Here is a 14913-nt window from a genome sequence, read left to right on the forward strand (position 1 = left end):
TACTGAGACCATTTTTCTTTTTATCACACCATGAGTCTTCATTTTCTACATACAAACTTCTTCCCTATAGTTTGAATTACATTTCAATTTCTCTGGGTACTCTGAGTTCACACCTGCTTGGCTAGGACTGTCAAACAAGTCTTGGGGGATTGGACCTTATATTCTTTCCCTTGTCCACACACACATACTACATATCAGCTGCCAAGTTCAAACTGATTTAAACCAGATGAACCCTAGCTGTCTTTCTGTCATGGGACTAACTAAAGGTAACCAATATATAAGGTTGTTGTTGTTGTTGTTGTTAAGTGCCGTCAAGTTGGTTCCTACACATAGCGACCCTATATAGGGTTTCTGAGGAGCAGCTGGTGAGCTTGAACCACCGACCTTGCAGTTGAAATGGCTTTGCAGTCTGGCATATTAACCCACAGTACCACACCAGGACTCCATATATAGGGTGCAGCCTATTAAATATTTTCAGGAGGGGCCAGTCCCTGGAGAAGGGTATCATGCTTGGTAAAGTGGAGGGTCATTTAAAAAGAAGAAGACCTTCAATGAAATGGATTGAGACAGTGGCAGCTGCAATGAGCTCAAGTGTAACAACAATTATGAGGATGGCAAAGGACCAGACAGTGTTTCCTTCTGTTGTGCATGAGGTTGCTATGAATCAGAGCTGATTTGATGGCACCTAACAACAACCCTACTGATGTTCACCATTCCTTGGAAAGAAGTCTTAGAATGTTGTGATTTTGCACATCATAAAGCAAGCATTGCCTCATAGTTGGGTCCACTTTACCCATGTCTATTTTTCTCTGACCCACAGAAATGTGGTTGAGTTCCCTGTATACTTAATTGTATTGGTGATGATTTAATGGAGTGATAGAAAAAGGGAAGAGTCACCAAGATAATAATAGAAGTAAATACTAGATTAAATTTCTTTTTTTAAGAAATAGGCACATTTTTTAAGTTTTCTCCTTCTGTTCTCTTTCCAAGTTCAAACCTATTTGATAGTTAAGCTTAGGTAAGCAGACACTGTTCCTTGCCTCAAAGCAAAGTTAGAAAGATTTCTACTGGGAAATATCTGATATAATAATGGGTGTGATAAACGTTTTAAACTGGGTGAATGGTTCCTATGTTCTTTGGAAGGCTTCCATAATAGTTCATATTGATTTTTTAATGAGAGAAAAGCTGTCGAAATACAAGCTTTTATGTTAGTGAACTTAGCCAGAAACACTCTTGGGCCTCCTACAGATGTTTTGCTTTTAAGCAAGACAGAAATTTCATGGATTATTTTTCCCTCCTTTTCCCAGGAGTAAATAAAATACACTGTGGATATCTAGAAACATGCTGCTCTCTACCAAGGATGCACCATTAACTCCATAGTAGATCCACCAAAAGCTTGTAGCTCATAATCATGGGTACTGACCATTCAGGGAAGATAGAATTTATGAACCATATCAAGTATTTCTCAATTTGTAACTAGGCAATGGTGAAGTTAACTGAATTCTTTTTACTTAGAGCCTAACACAGCAAGAGTCATTTTGAGAGAGACGTGAAGGAAATACAGACTACCCATATAAGTTAAAAAACAATAATAATCTTCTACAAATTTAATTTTCAAGAAGACATACTAAAAAAAAAAAAGTCGGACCCTGATACATTTCACTAGGTCAATAATCTTTTTATTAGCTTTAGAACCCCATAAGATATGACCAGGTAAAGAAGAACAGTATTGAGAAATAGAAATTTAAATCCAAGCAAACTGTTGTTATATATATATTCATTTACTGACTTCATTGATCCACATTTCTCCTGATCGCGAATCAATTTTTGTGGGAAGCTAAAGGGCCCTGGAGTCCTGGTGTGACACTATGGGCTAATGCGTCAGATTGCAAAGTCATTTGAACTGCAAGTTCAGTGGTTCAAGCTCACCAGCTGCTCCTTGGAAACCCTATACAGGGTCGCTATTGGCCAGAATTGACTCCGTGACACCTAACAAAAACAACAAAGGGCCTGATGGCGTAATGTTAAAATGCTCAGCTGCTAATTGAAAGTTGGCAGTTCAAAACCACCAATTACTCTGTGTGAGAAAGATAATAGCAGTCTGCTTTCTATAACTTCAGAAAATTTGTGGGGCAGTTCTACATTGTCTGTAGGGTCACTATGAGTCAGAATTTGAATAAATGGCAGAAGGTTAAGTCTAAGATTATACTCATCATTTAAATTAGCGCCTTCCACTGCCACATTTTCTTCAACCTAAAAGCCAAGACTTGGGTATCTTTTATTTTGTAAGCATACTGTGCTAATATTTTTAAATGTTGGCAAAGTAAGTATAATGATGTTGTTGTTGTTTAGTGCCATCAAGCTGATTCTGACCTATAGCGGCCCTGTATAGGGTTTCCAAGGAGCGACTGGTGAGCTTGAACCACTGACCTTGCAATTCAAATGACTTTGCAGTCTGGTGTATTAACCCATAGCGCCTCACCAGGACTCCAAGTATCATGATACAGTATGTTAAATATTCATGTTATTGTTGTTATTAAGTGACCCTCAAGTCCGTTCCAGCTCATAGCAACTGGTGAGCTTGAACCACTGACTTTGTGATTCGAACAGACTTTGTAGTCCAGCGCATTAACCCGCATTGCCACATCAGGAATCCTAAATATTCATAGCATTTCAATATTCTTCACCAACACTATAATTCAAATGCTTCAGTTCTTCTTCAGTCTTCCTTATTCATTGTCTATCTTTTGCAACCATAAAAGGCTATTGAAAATGCCATGGCTTGGACTAAGGTGCACCTTAGTCCTCAAAGTGATTTTTCGTTTTAAGACTTTAAAGAAATCTTTTGCAGCAGACTTACCCAATTCAATACATTGTTGAATTCTTGACTGTTGCTTCTAGGCACATTGACTGTTGTGAAAAGAAACCCTTGACAGCTTTAATCTTTTCCATTTATGATGATGTTCCTTATTGATCCAGTTGTGACAATTGTATTTTCTTTATATTTTAATATAATTCATGCTGAAGGCTCTAATCTCTGATCTTCATCAGTGCTTCAAGTGTTCTTCACTTTCAGCAAGCAAGATTGTGTCATCTGCATATAATAGGTTGCTAACTAATGTTTTGGAGTCCTGGTGTGGCACTGTAGGATAAAGTATAGGATCGCAAAGTCTGTTTGAGCCACAAGGTTGACAGTTCAAACCCACCAGCTGCTTGCTGGGAACTCTATACAGGCTTCCTATGAATTGGAACCGACTTGACGGCACTTACAACAACAACAACGAGTGTTTCACCATTTCTGATGCCATGCTCTTCTTCATATAGTCAAATTTCATAATTTGTCTTTGCTTAGTATACAGATTGAATATGTTGTTGTTTAGTGCAATCAAGTAAGTTCTGATTCATAGAAACCCTATGTAGAGTTTCTGAGGAGGGACTGGTGAGCTTGAACCGCTGACTTTGTGGTTCAAATCAACCTTGCAATCCAGTGCATTAACCCACAGCAGCACAGATTGAATAAATATGGCAAAAGGAAGTAATCCTGACACATACCTTTTCTGATTTTAAAACATGCAGTATACCTTGTTCTCATGACTTGGTCTTTGTACCGTATAAGTCCAATTAAATACTTCCATATAAGTCCAATTAAATACTCTATAATTCTTGTTTGTCACACTCTTATCCATAATATTTATGATCCACAAAGTTGAATGCCTTTGTATAATCAATAAAACGCAGGTAAATATCTTTCTGGTATTCTCTGTTTTCAGCCACGATCCATCTGGCATTATCAATGATATCCCTTGTTCCATATCCTTTTCTGCATCAGTTTCCTGTCAATGAACTACACAACCACTTAAAAAAAATTATCTTCAGCAAAATTTTACTTGCAGTTAATATCAATGATGTTGTTGTTAAGTACTATTATTGTTAATGACCCTGTACAGGGTTTTTTATGGTCCCATAAAAAATATAGATCTCTTCCAGTCAGTTGGCCAGGTAGCTGTCTTCCAAATTTCTTGACATAGATGAGAGAGAGAACTTCCAACATAACATACAGTGAAAAATTATAATCATCCCTCCTACAGCATTTTCTACTCAGCTGGATTCAATATTCATTGCACTAGCTAAACAGAACTCAAACACCTTGCTCACAGTTGTGGGGTTTATTAGGGAAGTCAACAGGTTACAATTCAAAGTCAGAAGCGTTCAGGGTATAGTTCTTCCAGTCAGGACAATTTTTCTTCAACAACTTCCACAGGCAGACCACTCTCTGCTTGACCAACATTACAAATTTCTTTCAAGGCTGCTGATAAATGCCCACAGGATACAACACTCCACCATAAGCTTCAGCCTGAAGGCTTTCAGTTCTAGCTCCATGGGCCAGCAATTTAGTTCCCCCAATTTAGTTGTTCTCTTCATGTATGATGCCTTTGATGTCATCCCATAACATGTGTGGCCTTTAGTAATTAGTGTTCAATGCATCAAATTTATTTTTTAGATGGTCTCTAAATTCAGGTGGATCATACTTCAACTCATGGATTTTTAAAAAATTTCTTCAGTTTCAACCTCAACTTGCATATAAGCAATTCAAGGTCTATTCTGTAGTTAACTACTGGTCTTGTTCTTATTGATGATAATGAACTTCTCCATTGTCTCTTTCCAATATGTATTTGATTTGATTCCTGTGGATTCCATCTAGAGGTATATGTATACTGTTGGCATCCATGTTGTTGAAAAACTTATTTGAAATGAATTTGTAGCTGATCTTTCAAAATTCTATCAGGTGATCTTTGGTGGTTTTATATCAGCAAGGCTATATTTTCCAGCTATTTATTTTCTTTGTTTCCAACTTTTACATTTCAATCATCAGTAGTTATCAATGTACATTTATTGAATAAAAGAACCCCCCAATGAGATGAATTGACACAGTGGTTGCAATAATGGGTGCCAACATAACAACAATTGTAAGAATGGAGCAGAACCAGGCAGTGTTTCTTTCTGTTGTATATAGAGAGGGTTGCTGCAAATTGTAGATGACTTGATGGCACCTAACAACAACAATGCCTAGAATATTGATCTTATGAGTTTTGTTTCATTTTTGATGACTTCTAATTTTCTTAGATTCATATGTCATACATTCCACATTCTAATTATTAATGGATATTTGCAGTAGTATTTTTTTTCTCATTTTGAATCATGCCACATCAACAATGAGTCCTGAAAGCTTTTCTCCATCCATATCATTAAAGTTTACTCTACTTTGAGGAAGCAGCTTCCCACTTGTATTTTGAGTGCCTGCCAACCTGAAGGGCTCGTCTTTCAGTATTCATAAGGTGTGCAGTGGACATTGTTTTCAGAAGTGGATAACCAGGTCTTCCTTCCTAGTCTGCCTTGGTCTGGAAGCTTTGCTGAAATCCTAAACCATGTATGGGTGACCCTGCTGATATTTGAATACCTATGGAAAGTTTTCCAGAATCCCAGTAACATACAAGCCACCACAGTATAGCAAACTGACAAATGAGTAGTGAAATTGTGAGTAAAATAACATGTAACTACTTCTTTTAAATAAAATAACATTACATAAATTATTTAACGATTGTTGGATATATTATGACTCATTGCTGCTGAAAGTTATCTTTTGTAGGTAGGCAGAAAGGTTCATTAGACAAGACAAAAACATCCATCAATAGCTTTCAGAATCTATTTCTTTTTAAAGTTGTCCTTTCACATTATGTTAGTATGCTTAATTGTCATTCAGTATGACTTTTGTGTAACCTGAGAAACAGCATAAACTATATGTATGATTATTTGCTTTAGGTTTACTTTTTAAAGTTCTGCAGTTATTTTAAAACAGTTTTTAGGATATGGGAGTACTCTTACATGTAGTTACTTATAGCATTATAGGCATTTAGAAATGCTGGACACCAGTTGTTGTTGTTAAAGTGTTGAATCAATTTCAACTCAGTAATACTGTACAGGGCATCCAAGGAGCAGCTAGAGGATTTGAACTACTGACTTTGGGGTTTGTAGTTCAGTGCTTATCATAAAGCACCACACCAGTTATACACACACAAATTTATCTTCATAATTATATTGAGATCTTGAGATTCTGATTGCGGTCTCATATGTTATTTTCTCATCTATAGTAATCATCCAAGAATTCATGGATGGATTCATGAACTACAGCCTACTAGAGCTCAAGAGGAAATTAGAGTTGGTAGTGTCTAGATAGGAGTCCTATTGTGGTGCTGTAGGATAAGCACTTAACCTGAAGTTTAGTCTGAACTGAAAGTTGGAGGTTCAAACTTACCAGCTGTTCCTCAGAAACCCTATATAGTGTGAGTTGGGTCCTACTCAACAGCACAACAAGAAGTATCTAGATAAGAGATCCAAGCACTGCAGGATAAGCGCTGGACTGCTATTCACAAGGTCAGTGATTCAAACCAACTAATCACTACTTGGAAAAACTACATAAGGTAGCTATGAGTTGGAATTGAGTCAACAGCTCTTAACAACCACAACAACGGTGCCAAGATAAGGAGCCCTGATGGTTAAAGAGCTCAGCTGTTAGTCAAAAGCTTGGTGATTTGAACCCACCAGCTGCTCTGTGGGACAAAGTTGTGGCAATCTTTCTATAAAGATGTACGCTTTGGAAACCCTATAGGGCAATTCTACTCTTTCCTATGGGGTTATGATATAGCAGAATTGACTGCATTGTAAGAGGTTTTATTTGTTTTTGTGTTTTTTTTTAATAGTGTCTAGATAATTACTATGAAATAGAGTCAAGTTCATTGGCTCATTCTCTGTAGAGTTTCTTTTGGTGTGGACACAAATAATGCACCCTAAATCATCTTACAATTACAATATGGTCTATCAAAATAGGGACACAGGATACAGATCAAAAAATAAGAGTCTGGTTATTATTGTAAAGCCAACTTGAAGATTTTGGAGATGGGCAGAGCCTTATGTATCCAGTTTCCTCACAAAGAAACCAAAGTATCTTTGTGTACAAATGGTTTTAGAAATGTGGTAACATTTCTAGAAATCCCTATTTTTCAAGGAATAGAGGAAAGAAGTAAGATGGGTATTATTTGAAAGTTTTAAAAAAAGGATACAAATCAAATCTTCATTATAGCAAAATCCCTGATCAATAGGTCTTTCATACAATGATGGAAATACTTTATATTTGTACTTTCCAATACAATATAACTAGCAGCCAGCTGCTAGTGAGTACTTGAAATGTAGCTAGTGACTGAAGGCTGAATTTTGTTCTTTATCCAATACTAATTAATTAAAATTCACAAAACCACATTTGGTAGAGAATACTGTACTGGATAGTGCTCTTATGTATTACTATATGGCAATTAAGGCAACTTGGTGACAGTGTGGGTTAGGTATTGGACTGCTACTTACAAGGTTGGCTGTTCAAACCCACCAGCCACTACATAAGAAGAAGATGAGACTGTCTACTCCCATAAAGATTTACAATCTCAGAAACCCTACACTGCATCACTCTGAGTCATAATCCACTGAGTGGTACTTTTTAAAATTTCATGGCAGATTTTGTGCCAATTGCTATCAAATAAAGTTTTCAAGAAACGTAAATCAGCTAATACACATAAAGCCCTGAAAAACAGTGCCAGGTCCATATAAAGCAGTCAAGCATGACAACAGTAGTGAGGTTGGCCCAGGATTGTTTTGTTTTGCTGTGCATAAGGTCGCTATGAGTCGGTACCGACTCAATGGTATCTAACAACAACAACAACACTAGATCATTGGCTCAGCATACAGGTTGAATAAATATGGTGAAAGATAACAACACTGTTGCACACCTTTCTTAATTTTAAACCATTCAGTGTTCCCATGTTCTGTTCGAACAACTGCCTCTTGGTCCATGTACAGTTTCCTCAGGAGCACAATTACCTGTTCAGGAATACTCATACTTTACAATGTTGTCCATAGTTTGTCATGATCCACACAATTGAAAGCCATTGCATAGTCAATAAAGCAAGGTAAACATCGTTCTGGTATTCTCTGCTTTCAGCCAAGATCCATTGGACATCAGCAATGATATCCCTCATTCCATGACCTCTTATGAATCTGGCTTGAACCTCTTGCTTGCAGCCGTTTCTGTATTACCTTTAGTAAAACTTTAATCTCATGGGATATCATAGATATTGTCCAATGATTTCTACATTCCATTGGGTCACCTCTGTTTGGAATGGGCACAAATATGCATCTTTTCCAATCAGTCAGCCAGATAGTTGTCTTCCAAATTTCTTGGCAGAGATGCGTGAGTGCCTTCACTGCAGCCTCACTTTCTTGAAAGATTTCAATTTTTATTCCATCAATTTCTGGTGCATTGTTCTTTGCCAATTCCTTCAATGCACCTTTGACTTCTTCTTTCAGTATCATTGGCTCTTGATCATATGCTACCTCTTAAAACAGCTGAACATTAACCATTTCCTTTTGGTACAGTGATTCTGTATATTCCTTCCATCTTCTTTTTATGCTGTCTGCATCATTTAATAATTTCAGTAATGAAAGTAGAGGCTTGAAGTTTTTCTTCAGTTCCCCCAGCTTGAGAAATACTGAGCTTGTTTTTCCCTTTTTGTTTTCTGTCTCCAGATCTTTGCACAATTTGTTGTAATGTTTGATTTTGTCTTCTCAAGCGGACTTTTGAAATTTTCTGTTCAGCTCTTGTACTTCCTCATTTCTTTCATTTTCTTTAGAATCTCTACACTGGAGAGCAAGTTTCAGTGTCTTTTCTGACATCCATTTTGATCTTTTTCTTTCTTTCTTGTCTTCTCAATGACTTTTTGCTTTCTTCATGTATGATGTTCTTGATGTCATCCCACAACTCTCTGGTCTTTGGTCTTTAGTGTTTAATGTATCAAATCTGTTTCTCAGATTAGCTCTAAATTCAGATATATTCTCTAATTATATCTCTAAATTCAGGGATATATTCAAGGTCATATTTTGGCTCTTGTGAAACTGGGTTATATGAACAAAAACATGGCATCAGGATTGGAGGAAGACTCATTAACAACCTTGGACATGCAAATGATACAACCTTGTTTTCTGAAAGTGAAGAGGGCTTAAAATATTTACTGATGAAGATCAAGCACCACAGCCTTTGGTATGGATTGCATCTCAATGTGAAGAAACAAAAATCCTCACCACTGGACTAATAAACAACATTCTTACCAATGGAGAAATGATTGAAGTTGCCAAGGACTTCATTCTTCTTGGATCAACCATCAACACTCATGGAAGCAGAAGTTAAGAAATCAAACGATTTATTGCATTTGACAAATCTGCTGCACAAGACCTTTTTAAAGTCAGCTTGAGTAGTAAGGTGCACTTGACCCAAGCTATGGCATTTTCAATAACCTCATACGCATGTGAAAGCTGGACAGTGAATAAGGAAGACCATAGAAGAATTCATGCTTTTTAGTTATGGTGTTAGAGGAGAATATTGAACGTACCATGGGCTGCCGAAAGCACAAAGATATCAGTCTTGAAAGAAATGCAGACAGAGTGCTTCATCTCTCATACTTTGGACATATTTTCAGGAGGGACCAGTCACTGGAGAAGGATATCATATTTGGTAAGGTGGAGAGTCAAAGAAAAAGAGAAAGAGCCCCAGCGAGATGATTGGCCAAGTGACAGCATCAATGGGCTCAAACGTGGCAACTATTGTGAGGTTGTCCCAGGATCAGGCATGTTTCATTCTGTTGTACATAGGATCATTATGAGTCAGTACTGACTCGATGGCACCTAACAACAACAACATTAGGTCATTTAGCTATCACTTTAACCCTACACAATAGATACTATTACAATTATTTAAAAGTGAAGAAATAATCATAAGAGGGTTAAGTAACCTATCCAGGGGAAGGTAGCCAATACTGTCAAAACCAGATAGAATTCAAACATAGAAAGGCCTTGTTAAGCCTGTGTTCTTTATAACATTTAGTAAAATTATTGTTATATGAAGACTTTAAAGCAGTATTTTGGTGATAGTAATGACTCTAAACCCCATATTACTAAGTCATTGGTATGTTTCTATCCTATAATTCACTGCAATTACAAATTGCAAATTTGTGACCAGAGGAATCACCACATCTGTTACCCATAAGATATTTCTACCAAATTTTCTGTCTCTCTCCCTGCAACTTTGGTTTCCATATCTTTGGGATGAACAGTGATATGAAACATTTCATTTGTCCTTGTTGACCCTAAGGTGTTATAGAACCATGATTCAGTAGACCTGATGTATATTACTAACTGTACTATTCCCCCATGAGTCAGTAACAAAATCACATATTATTGTCCCTTGTTTTCTTAATTTGGACTATTGGCAGGGGATCAAAAGTAGAGATTGGGAAAAGTAAGAAAAAAAATTCTTGTTTAAGCTACCTCATTGTCTTGACATGATGTATCAATGAGATAGTAGTATCTTTAAAGCACTTTTGAAAAAATCCTAAGGCACAGTACAACCAAAGGCAGTATTTTCAAAATTACTATTCTTAATCCTTAGTCAAAATATACTGAGATGACCCCTGAATCCATCACTATTTTGGAAAATAGGAATATTTGAGGCAATAACTGTATACTATTGTGTTGAATTATTAAGAAATATGTTTATAAACTGCATAATGGTACTTTTAGTTTGCTCATTCCTTTCTGTTTTGAATAGCTCTTTGGGGACCTCCCAGCCATTAGCAAAAATAGAATACTGAAAAGGGGATATAAACGAAGCTTATTATTGTTGTTATTTCCCCAGGGACTTACCATTTCTAGCAGGTTCAAGAGTAGACGGCTGTGCCTTCTGACAGAATTATAAGCTCGACAACAAAGCTCTACAAAATCTTGGAAATGCTGTTGGTTTTTCCCACCCTCTGTAATAAAGTACTCCATCTCTGAAGTAAATATAAAAGGGGCTCGATCCCTATAAAACAAAAACAAAAGCAACCATAAGCAGGAAGAGAAATGGTTTGTAGGGTTAAATTAGACAATCAGAATAATTTATTTTCATCTTAATTTTCTTATTATTTTCTCTCTACCCTGATGGATTAGCCTCCTTCAGGGTGGATCAGCAGGAGAAATGTGTTAATTATAGGCACTGAATAACATAACAGGGCTGCAACAGAGAGGGAAGGACAAATTATTTTACAATGTCAACCTATATCATCCAAATGTTTAATTGCAAATTACTTTTGGATGGGGATATTATCCTTTTAAAAATAATAGAAAAACCAAAGGATAATGTAAAGCAATATTTATTCAAAATGTATACCAAATATATTACACTGCTAAATTTTGAAATGGTAGAACAGATCCTGTGTTTGACCTCCTAGCAGTTTTGTTTGTTTGTTTTGCAGTCTCCATAATGTAACAGCACTCTTCCCATTCAGAGTATTTCTTAAATTGTTTCCCAGTACTGTACACCCCTCCCTTTAGAAGATAAGCTGATCCTTTAAGGAGAAAGTTTCTGTTAACAAGTTCTTTCAAAGAGCAATTTGTGAAAACAACAACTAACTGACTTAGTAAGGGAAAGGGGAAAAAAAGGTGTCTATACTTCATTTCATACTAGACCCAGGAAAAGTATTGGTCAGAAAGAAGAAGAAAATATGACGCATTCATATTGCTACATATGCAATGTTGTCCCCTGTAAGCCCACATGTGCAAAGCAGGAACACAAATAACCAAAGAGAAGGGCCTGTTTCTCCTCACTTTGTCAGTTTCCTTATGTTGAGACATGAAAGGACTTGAGATGAATGTTAAGTCTTACAACAGAGACTATGAGTAGAGAGAGGAGTGTAAATGTCCCCTACATGCTTCTCACCCCATTTTAAAGGGATCTCACTCACAGAAAAAACAGAGCAAATGAGTTTTGATACAAATTTGGCCTAAGATTCTGTAGCAACATTAGAGATGAGGATATAATTTTTTAGAAAAATATTTTAAAAGTAAAAAAATTTAATTAACATATATATTTAATTCAATATATATGTATTTATATGTGTATATATACATATACACATATATTATACATACATACACACATATATATATTTATATGTACACTATAAGGAACTCTGGTAGTGTAGTGGTTATGAATCGGGCTGCGAACCTTAACGTCAGCAGTTCGAAACTACCAGCTGCTCCGCGGGATAAAGATAAGACTTTCTGCTCCCGTAAAGATTTATAGTCTCAGAAACCCTGTACAGGGTCACTATGGGTCAGATCCGACTTGACAGCACTTAACAACAACAATAACAACAATGAGTCAGAACTGACTTCATGGCACATAACAACAACAAATCTCTCTCTCTATATATATATATAATATTAATTTGAACCTACAGCCTAGATAAACTAAGATTAGATATAGTGAGAATTCAAAAGGTCATGGATTATTGAATGAGCCACTTAAGTGTACCTGTATCCTTTCATATTGTTATACCAAGATATTTACTACAAAATAGAATGAAGAAACTCTGTGGTCTAACTCAGTTATCCAAAACTTCAAAAGTGTAGATCAGCAAATCAAAGAATCACAGCTTAGCATATTGTGACTGATCCAAGGAAGAGAACACTCATAGCAGGTGAATGCTTTAAAGAAAATAAACAATCTTGTTTCAGGTTAGCTGTGTTTTGTTTTGTGTTGTTTTGGTGATCCATGTTACTCTGAAGGCCTGGAAGGAGAGGCTGTTGAACTAGGCATTCTCACTCAGCTTTATATTCATTTATTCATTCATTCAAATTATTGAGTATCCAAGAATGGAAACTGCATCTCAAATATAAAATATTTGCTCAAAAGTCATTTATAGCTGACCTTTGTCAGCTTGTTGTTAGCTGCCACTGAATTGATTACAACTCATAGGACCCTATGTGATAGAGAAGGAGTCCACAAGATTCTAATCATTTTCTCTAGGGATCCATATTATAAATCCTTTGCTTCAATTAATCTGATAGCAGAGATGTTGAAAGTATATGATACAGCCTAGGTTCAGATCCTGATTCTGTTCTTTTCAAGTTGCATAATCTAGACCAGTAAATCTTAATTTTCTCTTTTCTCAAATAATAACTAACTCGTAAGATTCTTGTGAGGATTAAATAAGAAAAGGTACATCAATGCTTAGCTCACAGTGTCTGGCACATAGACAAGATAGCAAATGGTGACTAGAAGTTGTCTATAGGCACAGACTGAAGGTCTGAGACAGCCTGCCACTGGGGCTCAAATCATAGTTCTAGCCCTAGTTCTGTGATGCCGGGCAAGTTGTTTATCTTTTCCATGCCTCAATCTCTAACTCTGTATAATGAGAAATTAAGAATATTTGGCTTGTAAGATTGTTGTGAGTATTAAATGGATTAAACACATACAAATGCTTAGAATTCAGCCAGGAATACTCAGTAAGTGTTACTTATTTCAGTGAGTTAATTCTGACTTTTAGCAACCCTATAGGACAAAGTGTAGCGTAGTGGTTACGAATCGGGCTGCGAACCTTAAGGTTTGTGGTTCGAAACTGCCAGCCGCTCCGCGGGAGAAAGATGAGGCTTTCTACTCCCGTAAAGATTTACACCCTCGGAAACCCTGTACAAGGTCGCTGTGGGTCGGAACCGACTCGATGGCACTTAACAACAACAACAACAGGACAAAGTAAAACTGTCCCACTAGGTTTACAAGACTGTAAATCTTTATGAGAGTAGCCAGCCTCATCTCTCATCCATGGAACTTGTTGGTGGATTTGAACCACAGACATTGCAGTTGGAAGTTCAATACTTAACACAAGGCTCTTTCAATAAATATTGTTGTTATTGTTAAGTGCAGTTGAATCTATTCTGACTCATAGCAACCCTGTATAGGGTTTCCTAGAAGTGGCTGGTGAATTTGAACTACAGACCTTATGGTTAGCAGTATAGTTCTCATCTTACAGTGCCACAGTGGCCCTCCTTCAATAAATATTAAATATCACAATTAGTTCCCAAACATTCATGAGTGTTTTCATAGCTAAACCATCATTGTTAAACCCCTCTGTCTACCCCCTTGTTTGACTGAAGCTCATGGTGAACACATGAGCAGTCATGTAAGCTTACTGATGACCACATTGGTCTACTGTTGAGTGGAAGATGGGGAAAGGCAGCAATGAAGAAATGGGCTAAGTTCAATCACGTTCCACAGACTCCCATTGACCTGGAGATGAGAAAGAAAAGAGGAAGGGCTGGGTAGTCCAAAGTGTGGTGAGACCTGAGGACACTTGAGCCCATGGACAAGGACATAGTCACAGGGGGCTAGAGCTGAGACTGAAGCATCCAGCTGATATGAAGTGACAGGAGGTGCAGAAGAGCAACCAAAGTTACAGATAGTAACCATTTGACCTAGCTTCGATAGCTTGATAATCAGAAGTCGACTAGAGGAAGACAAAAAAAAAAAAAGAGCAAAACAAATTTTGATAAAGGAAATGAGAGTAAATTGCTACAATTTGATGAACCTGACTTATATTTATGGAGGTAGTAACTGTAAATACCAACAGAGAGGGAAGGAGTCTTCACCTCAAGTATCAATACTATCCTCTCTGTACACAGGGTAGATAGGGATGGACAATTTAGACAATGGCTACCTAAAATGAGGGGGTGATAAAAGCACAAAGTGACTGGATTACAAGGTTTCAAGGGGGGTAGTTTAAGAGTATGGGGGGCAAAAAGAGTCATCACTGAGTAGTTTTCATCTTGTCTAGATGGGTCTGGTTAAAAGAGATGGGGATAAGATTCTTATGATTTAATAGTGAGTAATTGTTAGCATGACTAATTGCAACTGTGACAACTGTAAAGGTAGAAGTTTTGTAACAAAAATGGGGGAGTATTTAATCTTACAGTCCAGAAACAAAGGACCCTAGGTCC

General features: G+C 36.9%; 1 protein-coding gene across 1 annotated transcript in view; it reads right to left on the reverse strand.

Moving 5' to 3' along the window:
- PIK3C2G (phosphatidylinositol-4-phosphate 3-kinase, catalytic subunit type 2 gamma) overlaps nucleotides 1–14913 on the reverse strand; it is a 517177-nt gene that overhangs the window by 165297 nt on the left and 336967 nt on the right. The window contains exon 23 of the mRNA XM_006866018.1: nucleotides 10801–10957. Within this exon, the coding sequence (XP_006866080.1) occupies nucleotides 10801–10957 (157 nt within the window). The remainder of the gene's footprint in view (nucleotides 1–10800; nucleotides 10958–14913) is intronic.

Source organism: Chrysochloris asiatica, unplaced genomic scaffold (assembly GCF_000296735.1).
Source record: "Chrysochloris asiatica unplaced genomic scaffold, ChrAsi1.0 scaffold00086, whole genome shotgun sequence".
Lineage (NCBI taxonomy): Eukaryota > Metazoa > Chordata > Mammalia > Afrosoricida > Chrysochloridae > Chrysochloris > Chrysochloris asiatica.